At 41.3% G+C, this 25,122-nt stretch overlaps 2 protein-coding genes across 3 annotated transcripts; one reads left to right on the top strand and one right to left on the bottom strand.

Annotated features, from left to right (window-relative positions):
- Positions 1-3,202: 3,202 nt before the first annotated feature.
- Positions 3,203-22,939, bottom strand: LOC110004280 (chromaffin granule amine transporter). 2 transcript variants are annotated; one of them, XM_065951021.1, is made up of 20 exons: positions 22,715-22,939; positions 22,014-22,167; positions 19,654-19,834; positions 17,412-17,473; positions 13,481-13,579; positions 11,396-11,793; positions 11,192-11,316; positions 10,885-10,943; positions 10,600-10,683; positions 10,369-10,461; positions 10,143-10,232; positions 8,935-8,978; positions 8,725-8,785; positions 7,908-8,003; positions 7,534-7,612; positions 7,181-7,232; positions 6,352-6,415; positions 6,092-6,211; positions 5,673-5,806; positions 3,203-4,113 (listed from the first exon to the last, which is right to left on the bottom strand). In XM_065951021.1, the coding sequence occupies exons 5-20, from the start codon at positions 13,575-13,577 to the stop codon at positions 4,003-4,005; spliced, it is 1,707 nt and encodes a 568-aa protein (XP_065807093.1). In that variant the 5' UTR covers positions 13,578-13,579; positions 17,412-17,473; positions 19,654-19,834; positions 22,014-22,167; positions 22,715-22,939; the 3' UTR covers positions 3,203-4,002. The 2 variants fall into 2 exon arrangements, with proteins under 2 accessions (XP_065807093.1, XP_065807092.1); XM_065951020.1 differs by lacking the exons at positions 22,014-22,167; positions 22,715-22,939 and having other exon boundaries at positions 19,654-19,941.
- On the top strand, positions 20,181-24,445 carry LOC109990997 (uncharacterized). The gene is made up of 4 exons (XM_020643289.3): positions 20,181-20,318; positions 22,025-22,141; positions 22,289-22,409; positions 22,923-24,445. Exons 1-4 carry the CDS (start codon positions 20,208-20,210, stop codon positions 23,219-23,221), a joined length of 648 nt encoding a protein of 215 aa, XP_020498945.2. The 5' UTR covers positions 20,181-20,207; the 3' UTR covers positions 23,222-24,445.
- The last annotated feature ends 677 nt before the right edge of the window (positions 24,446-25,122 follow it).

Here is a 25,122-nt window from a genome sequence, read left to right as displayed (position 1 = left end):
GCTACAAACTCGAGCGTGAACAACATTCCCACTGAGAAACTTTCCAGATAATCAGCGTTTAGTTTCGACCATGAATGTAAATAATAATAAAATATACAGTGGAAGGTTTCGACACATCTTAAACGTTTTAAAACAATAATTAACACAGTGAAGTTCAGAGATTAAGTAATCTCGTGTCTGTTGCCGGGCAACCCAAACATTCTCCTCACAGAGTGGCTGTGATTGGCTAGTTTTACCCCAGCTGGATGTTTCGATTCAGAGGTTGTTTTTTGGGAGGGGGGGGGGTAGATGATTCCAAAGTACCTTTAGAGACTGTAGGAGTCACGAGCCGGCCTGCATACTGGGAACGTAATGGTTTAGACTCATTAGGACTGGGATTCACCAAAATGTCACGATTTTTATTTGGACGATACAAAAAAATCGATCAAAGATCTTAAAAAGTGTATCTGGAGAAAGCTACCAACACTGACTTTAAAGACTTTATATTCAATTTCTTGATTTCTTTTATACACGAGGGGAGGAGTCAGCCGGCCGTCCTGGCGATGTAAACAAAGTGAAGATAGGACTCTGAAAACTCTGAAAACATCACAGACAGTGGGACTCGGGTGTTACACCCATTGTAGACAGTCATGACTCACAGAGTTATTTTCAGAGGATATACTTGATTTATATTATATTTCATTATAAAGCCTTTAAATTTAACTAGTTTAGTATAAATAAACGACTATCAAGACTTTATTTAACCTACTAAAAGATCTTGAAACTTCCTCTGTGCACAGATTACTTTTTCCCAATTATTTTCTCCCCCTATTTTTGAGAGCAGACGTTGGCATGGGGGGAGAAAGGGGGACGTGGAAATCTTTATGGAGACAGTAACAGGGGGTCATTAAGTCAAATTACATGAAAAAAAAACACTTAGTGGATGAAATAATCCAAATTGGAGTTGTGGTCAAAGCTTTTCAATCTTACAGTAATTAAATAGTCCTTTATTTAAACGTAATATTTTAATAATTAAAATATAGATAAGAACACTTTGAAATAATCTCAGTGTGAAAACAAAAACACCTTTAAGTTACCTTTAAGTTAAAACATAATGAGGTCACCAGTTTGAAGACTGGAGAACAGATCAGGCTTCATGTTCACACACGTTGAACAGATCAGAGAATCTGTGTGAAATCAAAGAGACTAAATGTGACCATCACAGACACACGTTAGCGGTGGCTGTGGTGAGATTAGCGGCAGATTAATAAACAATCTTCACATAATATAACAGATTTCTGTTCGCCTCCTGTTTAACTTAAATCAGAAGCAGAGAATCAAAGTTAAAGCCTGAAACGTTTCCTACCTGTTAACACACACACACACACACACACACACACACACACGACCACATCAGAGCCACAACCCAAAGGGTTAAAGACCTTTGATGACTGACACACACACACACACACACACACACACACACACACACACACAAACACACACACACACACACACACACACACACACACACACACACACACACACACACACACACACAGAGCGATTAGCTGTGTGTATTCATATTTCAAAGCAAGAGAAAATGTTTTGAAGCTGTTTGTGTGTGTGTGTGTGTGTGTGTGTGTGTGTGTGGGCTGAAGCTGTGATCTGCTGTCAGAGGATGTAATTAACACTGATTTATATCAACCGCACACACACACCTTAAAAAAACAATTATTAACCATTAAATCATCAGATTAAATACATCCTGTTTGAAAAGGTATTTTTTGTTTTCATTCCTTAGCATCAAAACATCAGTTAGCCGCTTGTTAGCTAAGCAAGCTAGGACTTCTTAGTTTGTTTTCTGAATAAAACGTGAATTACTTTGTAAAAACAACAAACAGACTTTAAGTTTATAAGAATGAAATGCTTCATTCTGCTGTGGTGTGAATTTAAAACGACAGGGTCCTCTGTTTCAACACACCACTCGGTAATAACAGGGTACAATAATATTGGGGTGTAAGGTAGCTCGGCTGTCACCATTAACACAGATTAAGCGATTACTTTAAAAATCCTGACTTGCTTCAAGACCCGTTTTCACTTAAAGGTTGGGTATGTGATTACGCAACCGCTCTGAGAGTTTTTGGGTTAGTTTGGGGTTAGGTTTAGGTTAGTTTGGGGTTAGGTTTAGGTTAGTTTGGGGTTAGTTTGGGGTTAGGTTTAGGTTAGTTTGGGGTTAGTTTGGGGTTAGGTTTAGGTTAGTTTGGGGTTAGGTTTAGGTTAGTTTGGGGTTTAGCCTTAAATTAGATGTCTATACCTCATTATTCAGGTTCCTCTCTTAATTTGGTTGCTGATGATTTATTTAATAAGTGCTAAACTAAAGCCTACTTTTAGCTTTATAAACTTTTAGTGTTTTTGGTTAGCGTTACAAAAAGCTTTGGTTTTACTTATGCTAGTGGTTTGGTTCAGCTGAGGGTCTGAACTAGCGTTCAAATGGGGTCTTGTTTAACGTGTTCACCAAAACAGACCATATGGACATCTCCGTCTCATGGTTATTCACGACTTGTGACGTGTTTGCCGACGGTTTCAGAAGAGGGCCCAGGTACTTTTTTTTTGCAGCTTGCAAAATATATGTTAGCAAATCCTTACCCGGAAACAATAGTCTGGCAGAAGTCAGAATGATAAATGTGTCTGTGTTCACACACACAGCTCCTCCGGCAAATATCCAGAGTTTTTCAGGAGTTTTCTGTAAGTGTGAAAGCCTCATACAGTCAACATCCTGCGTTTAAAAAACATGAATGAAAACTGAAACTTCTTCACTTGCTTGAAAAACTGTCAGCTGATTTACTGAACGCTGACACGATTTATCTCGTGATATAAAGAGTTGTTTTATTCTGACGGTATCAGAGCTAATGCTAATAACAAATCATGTGTTAGTGGTTTCTGTGAAAGGACTCTTTATGAAAGCCTCCCCGTGGGCCTTTCATCCACTTCCTGTTTACTTTTCCACCTGACCGAGCTTCTTTCCGTCCCTGCGTTATTTTCTCTGACGAAGCCGCCGTGACAGGAAATTAAAGAGCAGATAAGAAGCATGTGAACACACACATAAATTTAAAAAAAAACACACCAGCTGATTTCCATCCGGATGCTTCTGTCGAGCTCGCAGTCGGTGGTTTAACGTGATCCCTGAGTCCAGGTGAGGACAGAAGCAAACACACACACACACAGGTGAACAACAGGTTTTAATGGTGACAGAGATCAGAGGTCAGATACAGACTCAGGTACATCTAACATGTCAACACTGTGAGATAAAAAGATTAAGTTAATGAAACAGTTCCTGGATGATAAACCAAACCTATAAAAACAAGATGAATAATAATATGTGCTCCTAATTTAACTGTTAATCTTTTTAATATATTCTCATCTCACCTGTGTGATTGTAGTCATTTCATCAAGTTAAAATATGTTCAATTAAGAGGTGCTATAAATAATAGGCATTATGTTTATCTAATTTATTTAAATATCAAATATAATCCTTTCATAACAAATTGAATCCGACTGATGGTTCCCTGAATTATTCTGTTTGTCAAACTGCTGATTTCAACATCACACGTCGTTGAAACAAAGACGGAGAAGCTGGCGTTCTTAAGTGGACTTTAATAAAACACACTACTGGTTTTAAAGCCGACATAAAGCCCTCCACCAGTTGATAAAGCAGAAGTAGTTTGCAGCGCTACATCCAGTCGGTTTAAAGTGTGACATTTGAGAGTGGTTAGAGAATCAAAGTCGAAACGTTGTGGACTCTGAAGACGTGTTCAGCGTTTCCAGTGAACGTGTTTGTGTTGACACTACATGTTGAGAAGCATCTGTTCTGATCTGACCGTGACGACAGGATGTCTGAGGGTGATGGTAAAACATGTTTGGAGAAAACATCACAACATAACATCTTCAGCAGCGTGCGTGTGTGCATGTGTGTGTGTGTGTGTGTGTGTGTGTGTGTGTGTGTGTGTGTGTGTGTGTGTGTCACTCCTCCGTCTCCTCTTCTTCGCTGTAGTCGCTCAGAGGAAACTCACGACTCTCCTTCTGAGTGTTGTAGCTTTTCCTGTGCATCACACACTCCTGATCAATGATGGCCTGCAAGGCACACATCAACACACACACACACACACACACACACACACACACACACACACACACACACACACACACACACACACACACACACACACACACACACACACACACACACACACACACACACACACACACACACACACACACAGTAGATCAATAACGTTGCCTGTATGTCTGTGTAATCTGTGTGTAATTGGGAGTTTATTAGGAGGAAATGTTTCCTCTGCAGCTTTGAAGCAGCAGCCTCTGATCTGTGATCAGTCTAATCACTGTGTAATGACTTCACAAACACTTTGGCTTCAACATCACAGTCACACACACACACACTTCCTGCTGATCTGTCGGGACCTGCAGCTCCACTGTGTGTGTGAACAGATTTTAATAACGGGTGGTGTGCAGTCGACTGTGTGAACTTGATTTCTTGCTGTTGACACAGAGTGTTTTTGGGGATCCGTTCAGGATGCAGAAACATGAATCCTGCGGCTGTTTGGGCTCCATCGAGAGTTTTTTTGAAGGTTCAAAGTTTCGGAAGAAGTCCAAGTGACATAATCGACTCCCTTTTAACAGAAACTTTTCTCACAACAACAAGTGACTGATGTACAGAGGTGGGAGGTAACCAAGTACAAATACTTGTTTTTATTTTGCTATATGTCCTCAACTTTCTGCTTTTAGTGTCCACATTTAAACACAAATATCTTTCTGCTCCTTACATGTGCCAAACAGCTTCCCTACTTTGGTATTGATGCATTTAAGATTATTTATGTATTTATTTATTTATTGAGAGGACAGGACAGAGGATGGAGTTGGAGAGTACGGGTGAGGACCTGTTGGCAACCTCCGGTGTTGAAAAATGAAGCCAATGCAGACGTGCAGAAAAAAGCTGCAGTTCCTTGAGTGTCCACTTGAGGCTGGCTCCAAAAGACCCAGAAGTCACACGCACACCCATTCAAAAAAGCCCCTTTTACAACAGAAATGAACATATTTACATCCTGGTACAAAAAACTATTTTGATTTGATTAGATATTGTCTTCATCGGCACACACTGTACAGGGGGTGAATTTTTTCATAACTCATCCATTTTGATTTTATGAAGGATAAGAGTTATCTGTAGTGAGGCGCGTAGCTGACATGATTGACAGGAGGGCGTGGTGTAACAGTTCGTCAGAGGCTTAAGGCCCGCCTCAGCTCCAGCTCTCAGCCTGTCGTTAGGTTGACTTAAAGTTTGGTTGAGAGAGAATTTACATCCTGGCTACCTCTGCGATGGGACTCAAAAGCCGCCTGCAGTGGGTAACGTCACTCAGGCTTTGTCCTAATATATATTCACAGTCTATGGGGAGGATATGAGGTAAATGGCCAACGGTGGCACTGATTCAACCACTGAGATAAAGCAACACCCTGAGATCAACTGTCGTTAATTAATGTGCTCCGCCTTCCTAAAAGAAAGTCTAGTCTCAGCATAGATAGATTAAACAACAACACCTGTCAAAGGACGTGAAAGACATCGACATTAATTAAGCTGCTTTTTTTTAAATTACCATCATGTGTGAATCCATACTTACCATTTTCTCCTCACTTACGGCCGGGTTACGTAACAGGAAGCAGAGCGGAGCGTACAGGATGTTGATCACCCCGATAAACACCATGAGACAGGGAAAACCTACCGCCTGGACCAGAGCTCCCCCTGTGGATGGTCCTGGAACAACAACAAAGATTTTTAAACGTCTTCAAAGTAAAGGTGTGTCCTGACCAAAGCAAAGTCACATTTTCATGTCGCAACTCTTGCAAAGAGAATCATGCTTTTAGATAAAAAGGCTTTTCTCATCTGTCTCTAGAACTGACTTTTTCAGCTTCACATGTTTATACCATCAGGCATGTGTATGTGTTTGAGTGTGTGTGTGTGTGTGTGTGTGTGTGTGTGTGTGTGTGTGTGTGTGTGTGTATGTGTTTGAGTGTGTGTGTGTGTGTGTGTGTGTGTTACCGATAGCGAATCCCATACACAGCGCCACGTCAGCGATAGCGTAGACACTGCCGTAAACAGACGCATGGCGGATGTCCACCAGGTAGCCCATGATGGCCATCATGGAAGAGTCGACCATACCTGAGGGACGACAACACGAACGTCACCAAAAGTGAAAGATGTTCTCCACAGTTTCAAATGAATCAAACCAGTTTGTCTGCATCCGTTTCTCCACAAACACCTGAACACTTGAGATTCAGTGAAATAATGTTGACAGATACCTATAGCGAAGCCCAGACCTCCGTTTGGTCCAATCAGTCCGTAGATACTGGTGGCAAAAGGGACCTGACTCACACACACACACACACACACACACCAAGACAAAGGAGATGATCGCAGACTTTAGAGCCCATACTCCACAACATCAGCCCATAATTATCAAAAACCAGGCGGTTGAATAGGTGGAAACCTACAAATATCTCGGGACGATAATCGATTCAAAACTGACCTTTGAGAAAAATTGTGAGGCAGTCTGCAAAACGACGCATTGACGTTTGTTTCGTCTGAGGAAACCTTCCTGATGTCAAGTTGACAAAACCCTGATGATTTTTTTCCTACAGAGCTTTCAGTGAATCAGTCCTGTCTTTGTCTCTCATTTCATGGTTTGGTAAACGGACTCTTAAGTGGGCGAGCAAACTTATAAGAGAGTCTCAATCCGACCTGATGGATCTCTATTCTTTAGAGCTGAAGCGCGAGGCGAGCACTATTCCTAACGACCGCTCTCATCCCTGAAACTGGGAGTTTCAGCTTCGATTTGCTCCTAAAGGGAGAACAAAACGCTACAGGAACTCTTTTATACCTGCAGCTGTAGCACTGCTGAACAAAGCTAGCACAAGATGATGCACTTTAAATGTGTGTGTGTGTTTGAGGACTTCTCCATGACCAGATTTGATCTTTAAGGAAGAGGAGACGGATGAAGAGATTGAAAACTGATCCAACAGATGATTGATTTGATGGATGGATGATTTGTAGAAGGATAGATGCGACGGGAATGACAGATTATTGGATGATTGGAAGATGATATTTGGATGGCTGGGTGTTTGTACTTACACACAGCAGACTGATGCCAACGATAAACATCCCCAACATTGAGCAGAGCCACCTGGAGACACAAAAATACCCATCAGCCCCCTCTGTCTGTCCGTCTGTGTGTCTTTAAAACCTGCAGGTTTACCAGAACTCTCCAGGTTCAGGTCTGAACAGGACTCTTGACTTTCAAGAAAAGTTAATCAGGTAATCTGCTGATTAAACCTCTTCCTCTTTGGCACTGAACTCAACAACACACACACACACACACACACACACACACACACAGACACACAGACACACACACACAGACACACACACACACACACACACACACACACACACACACACACACACAAGCACAATCACACACTGACCGTCCCATCTTGTTGGCCAAAACACCAAACAGGTTTGTTCCTATCAGGTAGGAGATGCTGGCAGGTAGGAAGGCCATACCTGAAACACAACACACACCTGTTAGAGAAGGGTGGGGGTGGGGGTGGGGGTGGGGGGGGGGGGGGCATGAGGAGGATTAAAGGACGAGATGAAGGAGGTGACGTCAGGGAGCTCTGCGTGAAAGAAGAAAATGTTTCAACTTTCGCGCAAGAACGGCAAACGAGACCCTGCGCTGCGCTCAACATGGCGTCGAGGAGATGCACGTTTACGCGGAGCAACACAATACACAATGAATGGGCTTGACAGCAGCGCGCAGCTCCCACCGCGTCCTAAAGGCCCTTAAGTTGGATCTTACCAAGTTGCCATTTTGGGGAACACATGGTCTGCATCATCCAGATGGGCAGAGTCGGCTCCAGGATGGCGACGCCCATGTTTGCAAAACACAGAGAACCTGCAGACACATAAAAGGACGTAAAGGTGGATAAAAAGAGAGCAGCGTCAATCCCCTGACACCCTCACTCACATAGAAACAAACAGGTAGACCCTGACACCCTCACTCACATAGAAACAAACAGGTAGACCCTGACACCCTCACTCACATAGAAACAAACAGGTAGACCCTGACACCCTCACTCACATAGAAACAAACAGGTAGACCCTGACACCCTCACTCACATAGAAACAAACAGGTAGACCCTGACACCCTCACTCACATAGAAACAAACAGGTAGACCCTGACACCCTCACTCACAGAAACAAACAGGTAGACCCTGACACCCTCACTCACATAGAAACAAACAGGTAGACCCTGACACCCTCACTCACACAGAAACAAACAGGTAGACCCTGACACCCTCACTCACAGAAACAAACAGGTAGACCCTGACACCCTCACTCACATAGAAACAAACAGGTAGACCCTGACACCCTCACTCACATAGAAACAAACAGGTAGACCCTACAGACTGATTATGAAGATGGACAACATGAGCACTGCCAGATGACGTCACAGCTCAATATGTCGGAGCTTGTTTGAGGATATTTTGAGTTCATTTTTGTACGACGAGAGGAGGAGGAGACTCGTCATCCACCTTCATATACAGTAAATAGTGAACTCCTACTTTGCAGAGAGCCATGTGTCCTAACACAGACTCATGTTAGCGCCTTCTTACCTGCACTGATGAGGATGTACGGATCTTTTAACAGCGTCAGTAGCGGAGTCCCCTCCACACTCTGAAACACAGAAACTGAAGCTGGTCACTCTGATCCAAAACAGACCTGAATGGTAGAACCCAGACCATCATTTAGATCACTTAAAGCTGAATCAGGGAGGACCAGACCAAACTAGATCAGATCAGCAGGCAGTTCTGAAGTGTACTCACCCCTGGAGAGATCTTTGAAGGCTGCAGGATGAACAGCTGTAATACTGAAACACAAAAACAGCAGAACACACAAACTTCAATAGTAAATTAAAATTTAAAAAGTGTTTAAAAACTACAGCTGCCTTTAGTCTTACTGGGTCTTCAGGCTGACTGGAAAATGAAATCTTATCCAGGAAGTTCAATAATGTATAAGGACCATTGTATGATACAATATGTGAATTTAAGAGATAGAAGTCAGAGACTCTTTTTCAGGACATGAGGCCCTGACACACCAAGCAGACGCATGAACGCAGGCCAAATGTTGCGTCGCCTCAGGTCGCCTCAGGTCGCCTCAGGTCACCTCAGGTCGCCTCAGGTCGCCTCAGGTCTTGGCCAAAAAGTTGCAATAGAACTCACCGCAAAGACTACAGCCGACGGCCAACCACCATGTACGTTCTGCGTATGTATGAGGGGAAATAACTCTCCATGCCATTAGGCGACGGTAGCTTGTTGTCATGATACAAAAAGACCATTTTCACACCGCTGTCGGTCACCACTCGTATTATAGGTACTTTTAATGGAGAATAATGTCTGATAAAAAGTTTTTAAAATGGCGCTGGCGTTGTCAGCCCTGAGTCTTTTAGTGGAAAAAGAAAAGAAGAGGCGACAAATAATGAGAAACCGCACTAATGGGTGAAAGCATGGATACTACAGCGGCATGCTCAAGGGGCTTTCCTGAACCTGTGAGGAGAGCTGGAGAGAAATGAAACCTCCCAACAGCCAATCAGAGAGATTCCTCTCACCGACCGACAAACGCCGATTCAACATGTCGAATCGGCCGGAAAAGGCAGACAGGGGCCGACGGGTAGCGACTCACCACCGAAGAGCTCCTTGGTGCGTCAGGGCCTTTTAAAGTGAAACTTAAGAAGTGCCAGCAGGTAAGCAAAAAGAAGTCTGACTGCATAGAAGTCTAACGGGGGGAAAAGCCCACTGCTACCGTGATTTATTACATCAGTCAACGTTTTTCTGATATTTTCTTGGTGTAGTTTCAAGTGTCTTCTTCATAACAGCTTCAGTCTTTAAATGATGGTCCCGTTTAAAATTGATGATAAAGCAGGGTACGCTTTAGGTTCACACTTCTATCTCATGATGAGATGAAAAGTGTCTTGTTTTGGGAAAGCTACTACCGTTCATTATGACCGATATTTGTGTCTTTTTTTTCTCCTTACTTCCATCAAACACAGCCAGGAAGGCCAGAATCAGAAAGGGGGCGCTCTTCCCCACGAACTCGTACATCACACTGCCAAATGGAGCTCCGACTGAAACACAACAAACAAACAATACAACAACAGTCACTTCCAAAGTGACCCTACTTCCAAAGGATTATGACTAAAAGCCCCCCCCCCCCACCCCCCCTTTTGTAATATAACGTATGAGTGTGTTTGTGTGTCTCACTCAGCACTCCCATAGCCAGTCCTCCCAGTGCGATGCCCATGGCAATGCCTCTCTCCTCATCATCTGTGTATACACTGGCCAGCATACCAAGACCTACACAGACACACACCCATACACACACACACACACACACACACACACACACACACACACACACAGATATGAGGATATGAGAACACAAATGATAGTATGGTGGTATAAAAAGATTAACATGAACGTTAAATCTCTGACCCGCTACAGAGGAGAAGGATGAGCCGATCCCCTGCAGAGAGCGAGCGAAGAAGAGCAGAGCGTAGGTCCCTGAGAAAGCAAACACTGATACACACACACACACACACACACACACACACACACACACACACACACACACACACACACACACACACACACACACACACACACACACACACACACACACACACACACACACACACACACACACACACACACGCGCGATAAAACATCTCTTTATAGAAAACTTTCTCTCAACAACGTGTTTGTGTGTTTGTGACTTACTGATGGTCGATGCAAACATGATGATGAAACCGGCGAACATGGGGATGTGGTACCCGACCCTGCAAGAAAACAAGTGTATAAATGATCCACACAGATAAGGACCTTTTTGTTCAACAGTACATTTTAACTAGAACCAGACGATACTTCTTAAAACTTCCTCAGGGGACACTGCCTTCCAGCTAGCATTCCTGGAAGTTTTACACAATTACATAAAAATTAAAACAACTCTTCTACAACTCTTCTCCAAAACATCCCTTAATCTAACACAAAGTTAAAGACTGTGATGTGAAATCAAACAGAGTGATACCTGTTGGTGAGCGGGCCAACGAAGGGATTGACGAGCAGCTGGATGAGCGCTTTAGAGGCAAACAACAAACCAACACGGACATTTTCCTCCTCCAGGAACGCACTGTCCTGAAGACAGGAGGACTCCTGCAGCAGATGAGAAAGGAGAACTTGTAACCTCACCTGTACACACAGATCCATCAGAGTGAGGAGCACTTCCACCTACTGTAGCGTTAGTCGTCTCGTTGATCTGCAGCTCTGTGGTCAGGCTCGTCTGGTCCGTCGGCTCGGTGTTCAGAATCGGTTCAGTCTGAATCTCGTGCAGACTGAAGGTGGTGTTGTCAAACAGAGACACCAGAGGAGGGAAGGTGGGAGGAGATGATCGGGGGTTCTGCTCTGCTGGTGCATCCAGGACCAGTGCACTGTGGCTGGGACGAGGGAGCTGGGAGGCCTGGGAGGTCCAGGCAGAGGTCTGGAGGTTTGACCTGGACGAGGGCGCCTGTGGGGGCGCTGTTCTCCGCTGTGGTGCACTGATGCTGGGAAGAGGGAGCAGGGAGGGCTGGACAGTCTGAGGCTCTGGACTGGGGTGGTCCATGGCGTAGAGGAACGTCGGGATGATCGGCACTGGAGGAGGAAATATGTTTTATTATATCTCTGACAAAATAAAGTCTGTTTATATAATATATTATTACATCATAACGTGCAGATGTTTAAATAAGACAAGTTTCCAGATGACCTCACAGGATGTAAAATGATATTCTTATATTACTTATCTATATTATCTTATATTACTATATTCTGAGTCTTTTTAATTGGAAAACGATACGGTCAAGCAGAGGTCACTGAAACAACCAAATTCAAGATTCAACTTATACCACATGAATACTCCCCAAAATAAAAGCACGGTTGAACTCAAACAGCAGGTAAAGTACTCTCAGCTTCAGACAGTACAAAACTTCAAAATAAAAGCCTGAAATCGTGATCGTGATTAATCACAATTAACTATTGAAATTTTGTGATTAGTCGAGATTTACAAATGTATCGTCTGACAGCCCTACAAAACACATATTTTAGTAGGAGCAGAAGTAATATTATATTTCAGTCTGCACTGTCAACCAAACCACATCAAAAATCACAGAAGTTAACCCTGACCAGATTGATTAAAAATGGAAAAAATAAATAAATTCACTGGCCAAAAATGTTTAAGCTGAAACTTATTTTAACCATTTTAACCAACATGTATTTATGGGCAACCCTAAAATGTGAGAATAAAAAAAACAAAGTAACAAACATCTCATAAGAAAACAAAACATGACAAAAGTGAAGTTCATGCTCAGCAGGTAAGAATCTAAACATTATGTTTATATTTGTTTATCACCTTAGTCACTACATTTTATTAAGAGAAATGCACGTTTAACATCCAAAGGCACCAGAAGAGCGAGTATCAATAAATCATTAGCCGGTGAAAAACAAGTTAAACCTCCACAAACTGCCACTGGGCAAATAAAAAGTCATAGGAGAAAAAAAAAACAGTGGAGAGGAGGAGAAAAATAATCCCTGAAGATATGAAAGGAGACAAGAATGACCTGAGACCACAGACTTTAAAGTTCGATGTCAGGAGGTCAGATGTGTGCATGTGTGTTTGTGACCTCTGCAGCCTTTACATCCCGCTCTGACTGTAACGGCTGACGACAGCTGTAACCCGCGGGGTTTTTCAGATGCGTTACAAATCTGTTTCCAGCTGCTCAGACTTCATCACAGAGGAAAATCTGTTTCTGAAACACGTCATGAGGCACCACATAACCACATTAGGACACCAGAGCGTTGTGTTGCTGCTCTGTGAATCCTAAAAAGACAAAAAACGATCCCGGTGATGTAAATGTTCAGAACCAATCTGAACCAAGTATAAGGTTAAAGTACAGCGCTAAGCATAAGGACTGCACGCTGTTGTAACTCTCTTAATAAACAGGTCAGTTCAAAAGGCGGTGCACCGTGTATGACCCCAAAATGAACAGATTTGAGGATGTTGCTTCAATTTCTACGTCATGATGCAGAGTTCATGCTTTCTCTTATTTCTTTAGTATGACTACTCATTTGAATGAAACTTGGATAGACCATTTTTTAGATGAAGAGATGATGTTATTGTCTTATGAAGCTCAGTGTAAATTCAAGCAGGAAGACTGTCCCTCTCTCCGTCTTCTTGTCCAGGTGGTCAGCTGATTAATAACTCTTTCAGTACTTAACCAACCAGATTCTGCCATGTGTGTGTGTCTGGGTGTGTGTGTGAGTGTGTGAGTGTGTGTCTACTCACCAACCACAGTAAGCAGCATGTTGTCGAGTAGCAGAGCGACACAAACCACCACCAGGACGAGTCTGGGAGAGCCTCGACTCTGATGGAGCCACGCCATGTCTGCACACAGAGAGAGCACTCAACACTTTGTTCTACATGTTTTCTGTGTCACTGAACCTTTTGATGAGTTGACTGTGTGTGGATCAATTGATGTGTGAAGATGTGTGACATTTTGCAATAACAGCAAGAAGTTCTGATTTTGGTTTTTAAAAAAAGCCATTCAGGATTTGATCAGCCCTGTCCGTTTTAAACAGAATTACTGAACATACTTCAAAGCGTTTTAGAAAACCATGAAAGGAACCAATTACATTGTTTTTAAAGTAATTCATCGTAGAGTGTGAGTTTACTGTGGTTTAAGAATGTATGTAGCCTATAAGTGTAATATTTAATCAGTTAGAGAGTGGGACGTAATAAGTCATGATTATGAAATTACAGTTTTTTAGAAATGATTCTGGAGTCACCTTGCTCCACACTCAAATCAAATCCAACAAATCCTAGACAACTGGTTCGTTGCTGGTCTAGCTTCAGCACCCAGCACCGTCCCTTGATGAGAAATCGTGACCCAAATTTCTGATAACGTTCAACCAATCAGATTTATTTAATGACAAATCGAGCAGTTTGGACCGCAAAACATGTCACAGAACAAAGAGACAAACTAAACACACATGTCTTCAAAGTGCTCAATACACTTCTTTTTAAATATTTAAAGATTAGATTCAGATTGGGGATTGAGATGCAGGTAGTAAAGGAGCCACAGGTCAGACTTGAACCCGGACTATGGCCTCCGTACATGGGGTGCGACCTGGACTTTTTTTTTTTACTGAATCATTTTTTCAGGCACACATTCTAATTCTAACCCAATGAAAACATCTCCGGGTCCAACGTTACCTTCCCTCTAAATCCTGTCTGCTCTTTATTGGATGATAACTTTTATTTACGAACATATTTGATAAACGTAAAGAGCCTGCGGTCAAACAACTCTGTGAGGTTCGACACCCCAGTGCTTTGAGCTAAATGCTAATATTAGCATTTCACAGCCTAATGCTAATCCAGCTAACAAGCTTGTGTTGAGCCGGTATGAACATAAGATGCTGGATAATATGTTAACATACTAACAGATGCTAATTGCCTGCATTCAAGTACATTATAATGAACACCACGGTCCTACACGCGTCTCATCTCTCCAAGTCATGTGCAAAACATTTTGAGCAGGAAACAAAAACAAAGAAATGTAGGGATGCAAATGGTGTATGCTCATCCATCACTCAATCAATCTTTATTTGTACAGCGCCGATTGATAACAAATGTTGTCAAGTCACTTAACAATAAGAGGAGGTGTAGGCCATACTCTGTGGTTTAAACCTTTAAAGTCGGACTGTAGATCTGTGTTTGTTCTTTGGCTTCATACCGTCTCTGTGTTGTGATGAAGAGTGTCAGTGAAGAGCAGCTGAGAGCTCCTTCATATCACATCTGATCTTTAATAAAACTACACAACCCTCTCCTACTATCACTGATATTAGTCTGAGTGTGCTTCTGCACAACCTCTGCCGTCTGATCTGGAGTCAAAGATTGATTTATACGCTGTTCCTCTTTGCCTCCAGTCTTGATCCCGCTCTGTACAAAGCAGAGACTGTAAATATTAATGTTTGAAGCCTGAGTGACATCACCTGTCTGTTCCTGCAGGGGGCTCCTGAGGCTCATCAGCAGCAGCCGCCATGTTGGAAATCCTGTCTCAGTCTAACTTTCAGTCAACAGGCTGAGAGCTGGAGCTGAGGCGGGTTGTATTTTCATTACTGTTAAGATTACTCTGACACTATAGCTGCTTTTTCATGAGCAGACATTTAAGGGACACGGATCATCACTGACCAGACGTCGGCACTAAAATTGCATTTGTATTTTTTTTAAACTAAAATAGAAATAAAAACAGGAGATTAAACATGTGTGAGCAGCATTAGTGACGTAGCTCCAACCTGAAATATTTCAACAACTGTTTGATGAGTTGTGATGAAAAGTTGTTCACACAGGTACCCCAAGCTAACATGCTAAATAAAGGCGGTAAACATGTTAATATATAAGAAGATCTGAATCTGCAGAAATCTGAATAAATGTGTCTAATCTCTGGATTTAATACTTCATTCTAAGAAGAGAAAAGATGCTTTATCCCAGATTTAGATAGCTAACTTCCATCTGTGATCTGGGCAGATGATACTGAAACCAAAGGAAAAAGCGTGCAGGTATAATGCCACATTAAATAGTGGAGATCATTTTAGCATACTCGCACAGCAAAATCAAAATGTTAGCATGCTAATGTTAGCATGTAGCTCAAGGCACCTGGTAACACAGCTGCTGATATAAAAGCGTCTCATGTTGTTTTTACCCAATCCCTGACAATGATTTCTTTTTCACTGAACATTATTCTTTTTCATTTGTTGAAAGAACTCGTGGAGGCAGTTTGAGATGAAGAGACAAGAAAACGTGAACCAAAACTCCGAACACGCCGTCAGTGATGTTCTGTGAACGAGACTGTTGACTGTGTCTGCTGTTTGATTTTTTAAGAGGCTCTTTACTCACACTAACGCACACACACACACACACACACACACACACACACACACACACACACACACACACACACACACACACACACACACACACACACACACACACACACACACACACACACACACACACACATTTCTCATTCCCTTATCTCAGTCCATCTTGGTTGGTTGCTACACTCCCACCCCCCCCCCCCCCTCTCTCTCTCTCTCTCTCTCTCGTCCTGTTTGATGGAAAATTGATCTGAAATGTAATTTCGACGCAGCAGAGAAACGAACCTGCAGAACGTAATGGAGTCTGGACATCGTCTCTGTGTCAGATCGTTGAAATGTTTCTCTGATTTATATTCTGACATTTTGAGTAAAGTGTCTCCTCTCTATTATTCGTCAGTTTCACAAATAAAGCTTGTCATGAAAATCAATCCAACCTGAGCAGCAGCCCGACAGGTGATCGATGATCAACACAACAGCTACAGTGATAAATATTATAAATATATAAAACGTAGCATGAATACAGACAGACAGAAGTGAAAGTTTAATAAAAGAGCCAACGGAAAAAAGGATGTAATAATTAATGTAATAAATAAAAGATTGTGATAAAAGGGAGGATAAAAAAAATAGTTTGATATCTAAATGAAACAACAATAAAGCGATAAAAGAAACTAATAACGAAATAAAATTAAACATTTGTAAATGACAAAATTAAGAAAATATAAATGTATAAAATGAATGTAGTTCGATAAAAGCAAAAATTAAACACACCTTCAAAAGAACTACAACCGAATATTTAACTATGTGATCTAAAAAACAAGAACTGGGAAAAATGTAATTCAAATGTAATAAAAAATAAACAATCCATGTAAATAAAAAAATATATTTATTTAATAAAATTAAAATCTGAAATTAAACATGCCTTAAATTTGTAAACATATCAATGAATCACATTGAAATATTTTAATTGTGAATTCAATAAAAAATGTTTTGAAATGTTTTGAAATAAAACTCAAAAGTTAAGAATGATGAAAATAAAATCCTCAATAAAAGAATTAAAAGCTTGAATTAAACATGCCTTAAATTAGAAACAGATCAAATAATAAAATCTAAAACACAACAAAAAAAATATAATTTAATGAGATTAACTCAAATGTACAGTCCTAAACAAAATAAGTTACAAATAATTTAAACAATTAATCTAAATGATAATTTTGATTTGATTCTCGCACATTAAAAGTTAACTGTAAGTAAACTCTCTGACCGAATATATAAAATAAACTGAACTGAACGACTGGCCAGCAGCTGGTTGAGACACAAACAGACAGACAGGTTGGTCCTACCTGGACGAGAGGGGCTCCTGGTCTGGTCTCTCAGCTGCTGATGGACGGACTTTATATCTGACCTGAGGGGAGGAGGGAGACGAGGACAGAGAGGAGACGAGGAGATGAGGAGACGAGGAAGGACAAGGAAGAGGAGGTAGACGTTTCCTTTTTTATTCTGATAAAAACAGACAATAAGAAGACACACACACACACACACACACACACACACACACACACACACACACACACACACACACACACACACACACACACATCTACACACCAGCAACACAAATGATAAAGCCTCTGACCTGTGTGTGTGCGTGTGTGTGTGTAGATGTAGATGTGTGTGAGTGATAAGGTCTTCAGCCTGCAGGTTGTTCCAGGGCTTCAATAAAAGGACAACAGATGCTCACAATTACTGAGACAGACACACAATCACACACACTCACTGCTGCTCTCTCTGTGTGACGTGTTTCATGTACGTTTGTCTGCTCACATCTGATCGAAAACATGAACGTCAAATTAGTAAAAGTGTACAAACTCTTTAACAGAAATTCAAGTTCTTCATATAAATTCTTACTCAAGAAAATAAACTAAGTATTAGAATTAAAGGCCCACGTAAAGGAGTAATATGTAACTCTGACCCCCTAGAGTTTAAAATGGGTACTGCAGTCCAAATTCTAAACCTTAGAAAGAGCTGTCTCCCCCTGCCCCTCCTCTCTAGAGTTGATGCTCACACAGGTCACCATGTGGTGGACACTGAAGCTTCAGTGTTTATCCAGCTCTGCATCGGTCTGTAAACCTTTCTGTGTTCTAACCTCTCTCCATTTTTCAAAAGCATCTCCAATATTGATCCTAGTTTGAGCACGTTTCTGCTCGTGGAGCTTATTAGAAACATGCAGAGGCTTTTTAGGTCGGGTACAATCACTTCTATCTGAACCACTTCTCTGTCCCGCTTCCATCGCTGCAACACCTGTTGACCTGATAACTGCTCTCATATCTGGCAAACCGAGGGGCGTCCAACACGGCCGTGTGGGGGGTCGCCTTAAAAGCGCCTACCTTCTCTGGTCCAAACAAATCCAGATCATTCAGGAGCAGAATCTAAAGTTAGAAGGAGGACATACTGACTGCTGCATTGTTGTCAGAGAAGCCAGCACTTCAACATAGCATGTTTCCTTAATGTCTGATCATATAGTAAGATCACTTTACACTGATTGGACCTTTAAAGTACCAATAAGAGATACTCAATATGAAGAATACTAAATGTATTAATGTATCATAATAATTGATGCATTTATGTCTTCATCTCTTTAACTTTGCAGCAGGCTAGGTGGAGTTTACTTTGGTGAGTTTAAATATTCATGGGGCGCTGTCATGATACAAGAATAGTCAACTTCAATATGATAAAAGTCAAAATCTAACCATAATTTTTGGTACCATGGCAACAAGAAGGAGTTCTGGTCACCCAATATTGGGTCATTTCTTGTTTAAAATGATAAAAAATGGCAAGCTAACTCCTGCGAACTGTTTAAAATGCACAAAAAAATTGGCAACCGATCATGAGGTAAACGTATGTTGGAGTAATCCCAAGATAAGTCTGCAGGGGGCGCTAAACTCAGGCCGTGATCAGCCCAGTGCCTCAGTATACATGTCAGAACGAAAAACGTGCTATCGAGCTGACATTCAGCCCGTCGTCAAAATCAGTCATATGATCCAAAATATGGGGTCTAAATCGGCCAGATAATGAAGTGTACTGTACGCCCGACTTTAGACCCACAAACCGTTGGATCACTGAAACTTGGAGTAAATTCAGACAAACATATATTAGTGTAATAATTTCAGTAAGCAAGATGAGAACAATTAAAAACTATCACTTCAAAAATTAGAGGGAAAAATTGCATATAAGCACCAGGTTTTCCTTCACAGGTTCAGGTGTTCTGCCTCATGCATCCAAAAACAGCTGGGACACCTGCCAATCAAATCAACACACCTGGAAATATAAGTATCTGTGTATTGCAGGAATGATTGTACTGGTTTTGAGTGATCAGAGACGATGATCTGAGATTTATTTTTCACCTGTTTGGTGTCGTCACAAAGTGGATTCACTTGTGTCGGTTAATCGGCTTTAATCACCTGTAAACACTCGCACATCCGCCTGCCTGCCAGAGACCAGCTCTGCTCTAATGAGTCTTTATGGTCACATTTCAGACCACATAAAGTAAAACCACACAAACACACACACACACTCACAGACTACCTGTCTCGTGTCTCCAGGTGTGTTTAATCTCTGCGGTCTCTGAGGTGTCAGGTATCAAACGGCCCGCCTCACCTGAGGCCTTGGGGCTTCCAGGAAGGAAGCGAGGGAAGGAGGCACTGTCTCCGCCGACTGATGCGGTCGAGCTTCAAACACACCTTCAAAACTTCTGAGAGATGGGCAGCTGACAGAGGACGGATCAGAGCAGAGGGGAGGGTATAAAAACAAACGCACCTGAAGGCAGCAGACAGAGAGGTTCAGAGCACAGACTGACAGGTGTGAATTATCTATAAACTCGGCAGAAACTGTTTAAAAGAGTTTGTTTTGAAATACTCTGGAAGGATTTTTTCAAATTCTTCTGATAACAGGATCCATTATTCGACCACAGGACAGAAGATCTCCTTAAAACAATAAAGAATCTGTCCAAAAAAATACAGGATCATAATATTAAGTCGACAGAATCAAAGCTGTTTCTGCTGTTAAAAAGTTTTCTGCAAGAGATAAAAAGAGGATCCAGTGATTGATTTTTATAGGAGTGATTCATTGATCGATTGAGGATGTGGATGTGGCGCAGCTTCCTGTGTGTGTCTCTGGTCTGTGGTCTGGCTCTGGACTCCAACACCATCAGATCCTCCAAGGAGTCAACGCAGCAGAGCGCCGAGCTGCTGGTGAGTAAATAAACACTTCACTGTAGTACTTCTACATCTTCTACAGCATGCTTGGTTCTTCTTGTGAGATTATGTTGAGATGTGTAAAATTGAACAAACAAAGAAATAGAACAGAAAAGGAATGAAGGTTTATTTTTATTTATTTTACCTTCAACAATTTAACACATAAACCGTGCAGGGAAGTGGAAACTCGTATTTTAGACTGTGCAACTACAAAATGTATACCCACAACCTACAACTGTGTCAACATGCAAAATGTGCAAACCTGAAAGAGTCTTACAGACCGGCCTGCTCGTTAACTTTACTGCACGTTTAACAGGAAAATACACGCCTTTTTGTTACTTTTGAGGCCTAGTTTTACCTAAATAACACCACAACACTCAAAATAAGATTTGATTGAATAATATATATACTTATCATGATCGTCATTTTGGTTATAGCTTCAAAAAAGCAGTATGAGTATCTTCATGTACTTTTAAACACAGTAGGGACTGTAGTAATGTTGTAGTTCTCCAAATCGGTCATGTTTTCAAGATGTTGAAACCATGACCGGTTGTCTTATCTCGGAATCGAAAGGATTTTTACTCTGTCTTGTCTCAGTCTCAGACTGGGCGGACTCCGGATTTTAAATCAAGACCACCACTGAAAGGTTATTGTTCCACATCATCACTGTGCTCAGAAGGAAAACATCTCTTTCTAAAAGAACAGATCATTTTAATTCATTCATAATAAGATTATTTTACACCGATTACCGCAACCTTCCCGGTGATCTAATGTGAGTGACACGCCTGCTGCACACAGGTTGATGATTTTTCTGTGATATTTATGGTCTTGGTCTTGTCTCGGTCTTGGAGCTCTCTGGTCTCGAGGAGTCTTGGTCTTAGTGTGGTCTTGACTTCAACACTCGACAGTAGTACTGGTCATTTTAGTAGAAGCTGTAATATTATAAACACTAATCAAACTCCAGAGGTGCTCCTGCTGTTTTTAGCCCTTAAAGCCTTTAGTCTGCTGTTAGCTTTTGGCCTGTTTTTAACTTTAAATAAATCCCTTACTTTACTTTGAATCTTTGATTCTTAATTCTATTCTCAAAAGAATATAAAGGATGTAAAACTGGTAACATATTGAATAAAAGTATTGTTGATTTCTGACGCATGCAGTGTGTAGTTGCTCTAAAAGTAAACTGAAGACCCACTTTTTTAATCTGGCTTTTAATTTGGAGGGATTACAAATTTTGGTTAATATTTTCATCTTTGTTTTCACATTAGGTTTATCTCTTGTATTTTATTTCAGTCTTATCCATCTGTCACAGATTTATTTTGGGGCTTTTTGTGCCTTTACTGTAGAGCTAAGATAGTGGATAGAGTCAGAAATCAGAGATAAAGAGAGTGAAGGTGGGGATGAAATCTGCGACTCGCTTGGAGTCCTATAGCCTCCACACACAAACTTTCATTGATTTTAATGTTTTAATTCCTACTGTATGAACTTTTATTTTATTTATGTTTTAATTATTTGATTACCGTCTTCCTGTTGAGTCTTTTATTGTTGTAAAAGTCTGTCATTCTTTTGTGAAGCACTTCCGGCTGCATGCTTTTTCTGTATGAAAAGAGCTTTACAAATAAAGTTGAGTTGTGTTTAATGTAGTAGTAAGTAACCACCTGTGGATATATGACGTAATAACCATGACATCGCTCTCACCTGTCAATCAGGATGGTTCCAATGGTGACCAGGTGGACCGTCCAGTGCGGCGTCGAACAGACACAACGTCCAACTCCAATCGAGGATCACCAGCTTCATGTTCAACACCTGACTGTGATGTACCTCAGGTCAGTGACAGACAGGGAGAGAACACCTGGATGGATTTAAAAACAGGACAGCCATATGGACGTAAATGATCTAATCTGATTATCAGATACTTCAACTCATACGCCTTCTTCTGTTTTTGTCTATCACTCTATCAATCAAATAATCAGATTGGGCAGTGCAGTAACAGAGCTCAGAGGAGAGCATCCTCCCAGGACAGACAGGTGAACAGACACACAGACACGGAGACGGACATACAGAGCAACGATGACGGCTTTAACAGGACAAAAGGTGAGTGAATCTATAAGTGGCTGAAATGTATTGACAAAAGGGTTTAGAAAAGCATAAAAAAGTACACATTTATATCCACGTAATTGCTTTTTTGACATCTCTTAACTTGTCCTTTTGCACCCTTTTGTTTATTTTACGCTTTAGTGTATGCATGAAAAACAGTCTGCATGGAAAGCAAAAGCATATATTCACTTTCTGAACACACACTTGCTATTTGTATAGTAAACAAAAGCACACAGAAAAACAAGCCTCTGCATGAAGTCCTTTATCACTACATCAGATTAAAGATTTCAAGAGAGATTCACCGTTAATCCAGAGGCGTGTAATTGTCAGGCGAAAGCTGATGGGTTCCAAGATCGCTGTCTGAATAATTACGTCCTTAATTTCTGCAAAACGTTCCCCACCTAGTTTTGTATTTTTCCTTTTTATAGATAAAGACTGTAAGTGATTTGGTGTCAACTACAAGTCCCAGAGTGCACTGCAAAGAGTAACGTGTAATATCTGATCTTCCAGCTCCAGAGATGTCGAGCTGTGTGCGGTCGGGGGACTGTGCGGACGGTCTGTGCTGCGTCCGGTATCTGACCGGTAAACGTTGTCAGAGGATCCCCGTGGAGGGCGAGGCCTGTCTGCTACGAGGGTCCACCAAACGGAGAAGCAAGCTGGGGCGCTGCGATTGCGACGTGGGGCTGTCCTGCACCGCCGTTAACCGGGCAGAGTCAGGGAAAGCCAAGGGTCAGGGGGTGTGTCTCCCCAGCCAGAGCCGGAGGAACAATTCTGGGAAGAAGAGGAGGACGGCAGAGACGAGCTGCTGACAGATTCACTATAAACTCTGTAGCATCGGAACATATTTAATTTAACTCGGTTCAGTTTGTAGGAGAATATTGTTGATGTGTAAAACTATAGTGACATGAGTCGAGGTTCAGGTATCACCTCTGGAGGCCATGTTGGATCTGACTTTGAGTAGTTGTAATCATGTGATCATCATGACATGTTGAATTTAGTTAGAGAGCAGGAAGAGCTTGATCCATGACTTGACTTCTTTTAAGTCCATGTAAATTAACATAATTAATATTTCTTAAGTTATTTACGTAACCTTATTTAAATTAATCTGTCCCAGCTCAATATAACGCCACAAAGTCACACAGAACAAAAGCCACATACATCATTTCACAAATGTAACTAGTACATATTTCAGCCAAAGCTACAATCCATTTTTGTGGTGCCTAAACCAAGCCAAACGTTTTCATAATGTCTACCATGTTTGTCAAAGCTGCTTTTAGGTAAATTTGATGTCTGGATCTTAAGTTATCAGAGAAACAAGCTGAGGTCGTTCAACAGCAGCTCAGCTCACAGCCCCTACTGAGTTGGATCTTTTTCTCTCTAAATCTTTTACCATTTCTTTCAATGTTTCTTTTACTTTAACCCTTTATGAACTGCAATGCAACTGACCCGAAAGTAGCCATGGTTCATTCTCATTTGGATTAGTTATAAAAGCACACACTCAAGGCATTGCTACCTAGCTGGCAGTCTGCTCTCCATCTGAAAAGCACGCTTATTTATGGCATCATATGCAAAGAAGCTATGACCCAACCCCATTCTGTCTGTCACAGATTTTGAGGCGCGAACTTGCCAAGTTCTTGAGAACTCAGGGCCGCTCCTCTATCTATTCGTAATGTGGATGAAGACCCTTACATAGACTTTTTAACCTTATTGTTCGCCCTTTTTTTTTTAGATTGCGTATCTGGAACCAATATTGAGAGACCTGCCCATTTTATATAACAAAACTGATGATGTAGAAAACAAAGTTGGATAGAATAGAATCCGTACGGTTGTAACCATAAACTGCACAGAAAACACTCCGTTATTAAGTCAACATTGAGTGTTCCTCTCAGTAAAAGTTACAAACATTTTCTTGTCAACTGTTGATTTAGCACTTTAGTATATTAAAATAAAGCATTAGTGTGCTCTGACTTCCTTTATTTGTTTCTGTTTTTCACTTAACATACACTAAATAATAAATAATGTGCCCTCCTTGACCACTTCTTGGGGATTTCTGTTGTATTTTAAACAGCGAATTAAAAAGTGCATGAATCTGAATAGCACTGCCTCAAATACAGGTGTGTGTATGCAGGTGTGTGTATGCAGGTGTGTGTATGCAGATGTGTGTATGCAGGTGTGTGTATGCAGGTGTGTGTATGCAGGTGTGTGTATGCAGGTGTGTGTATGCAGGTGTAGGCCAAAGTGCAGCCGCATGCAGGGGGAGTCAAATAATTTGACCAGAGGGAGGTTAGCATTACCATATTTTGGTGTCAGGAGGAGATTAAACGACTTTAAATCTGACATTTCACCTAAAATAAAAACCACAAGTGTCCAAAATCAACGTAAAGTGCTGATTTTCAACTGTATTGTCAAGCTAGCTGTAAATGCGTGAATGGACGAGGAAGTGTTTACCTGCTGTCTCAAAACCGGAGAATCCAGAAGTTCGGATAAATTCAGTTGCCTAGCAACCACCTGAGCTGTTACAGCTAGATCTGTGACGTAATTTGAGTTCGAAGCGATGACGTTTTTTTGCAGCTAAACTGAAAACGTGCTTTTTTTCCCCTCCAAATGAGTGCAAATGAGTGCAAATGAGTGCAAATGAGTGCCCTTTGAGTTGCATTAAATTTTAAAATTTTAAATTTTAATTTAAAATTTTAATTTTAAATTTTAAATT

This window comes from Labrus bergylta, chromosome 2 (assembly GCF_963930695.1).
Source record: "Labrus bergylta chromosome 2, fLabBer1.1, whole genome shotgun sequence".
Lineage (NCBI taxonomy): Eukaryota > Metazoa > Chordata > Actinopteri > Labriformes > Labridae > Labrus > Labrus bergylta.
Note: the sequence above shows the minus strand (reverse complement) of the source record. Positions and strands in the feature narration are given on the sequence as shown.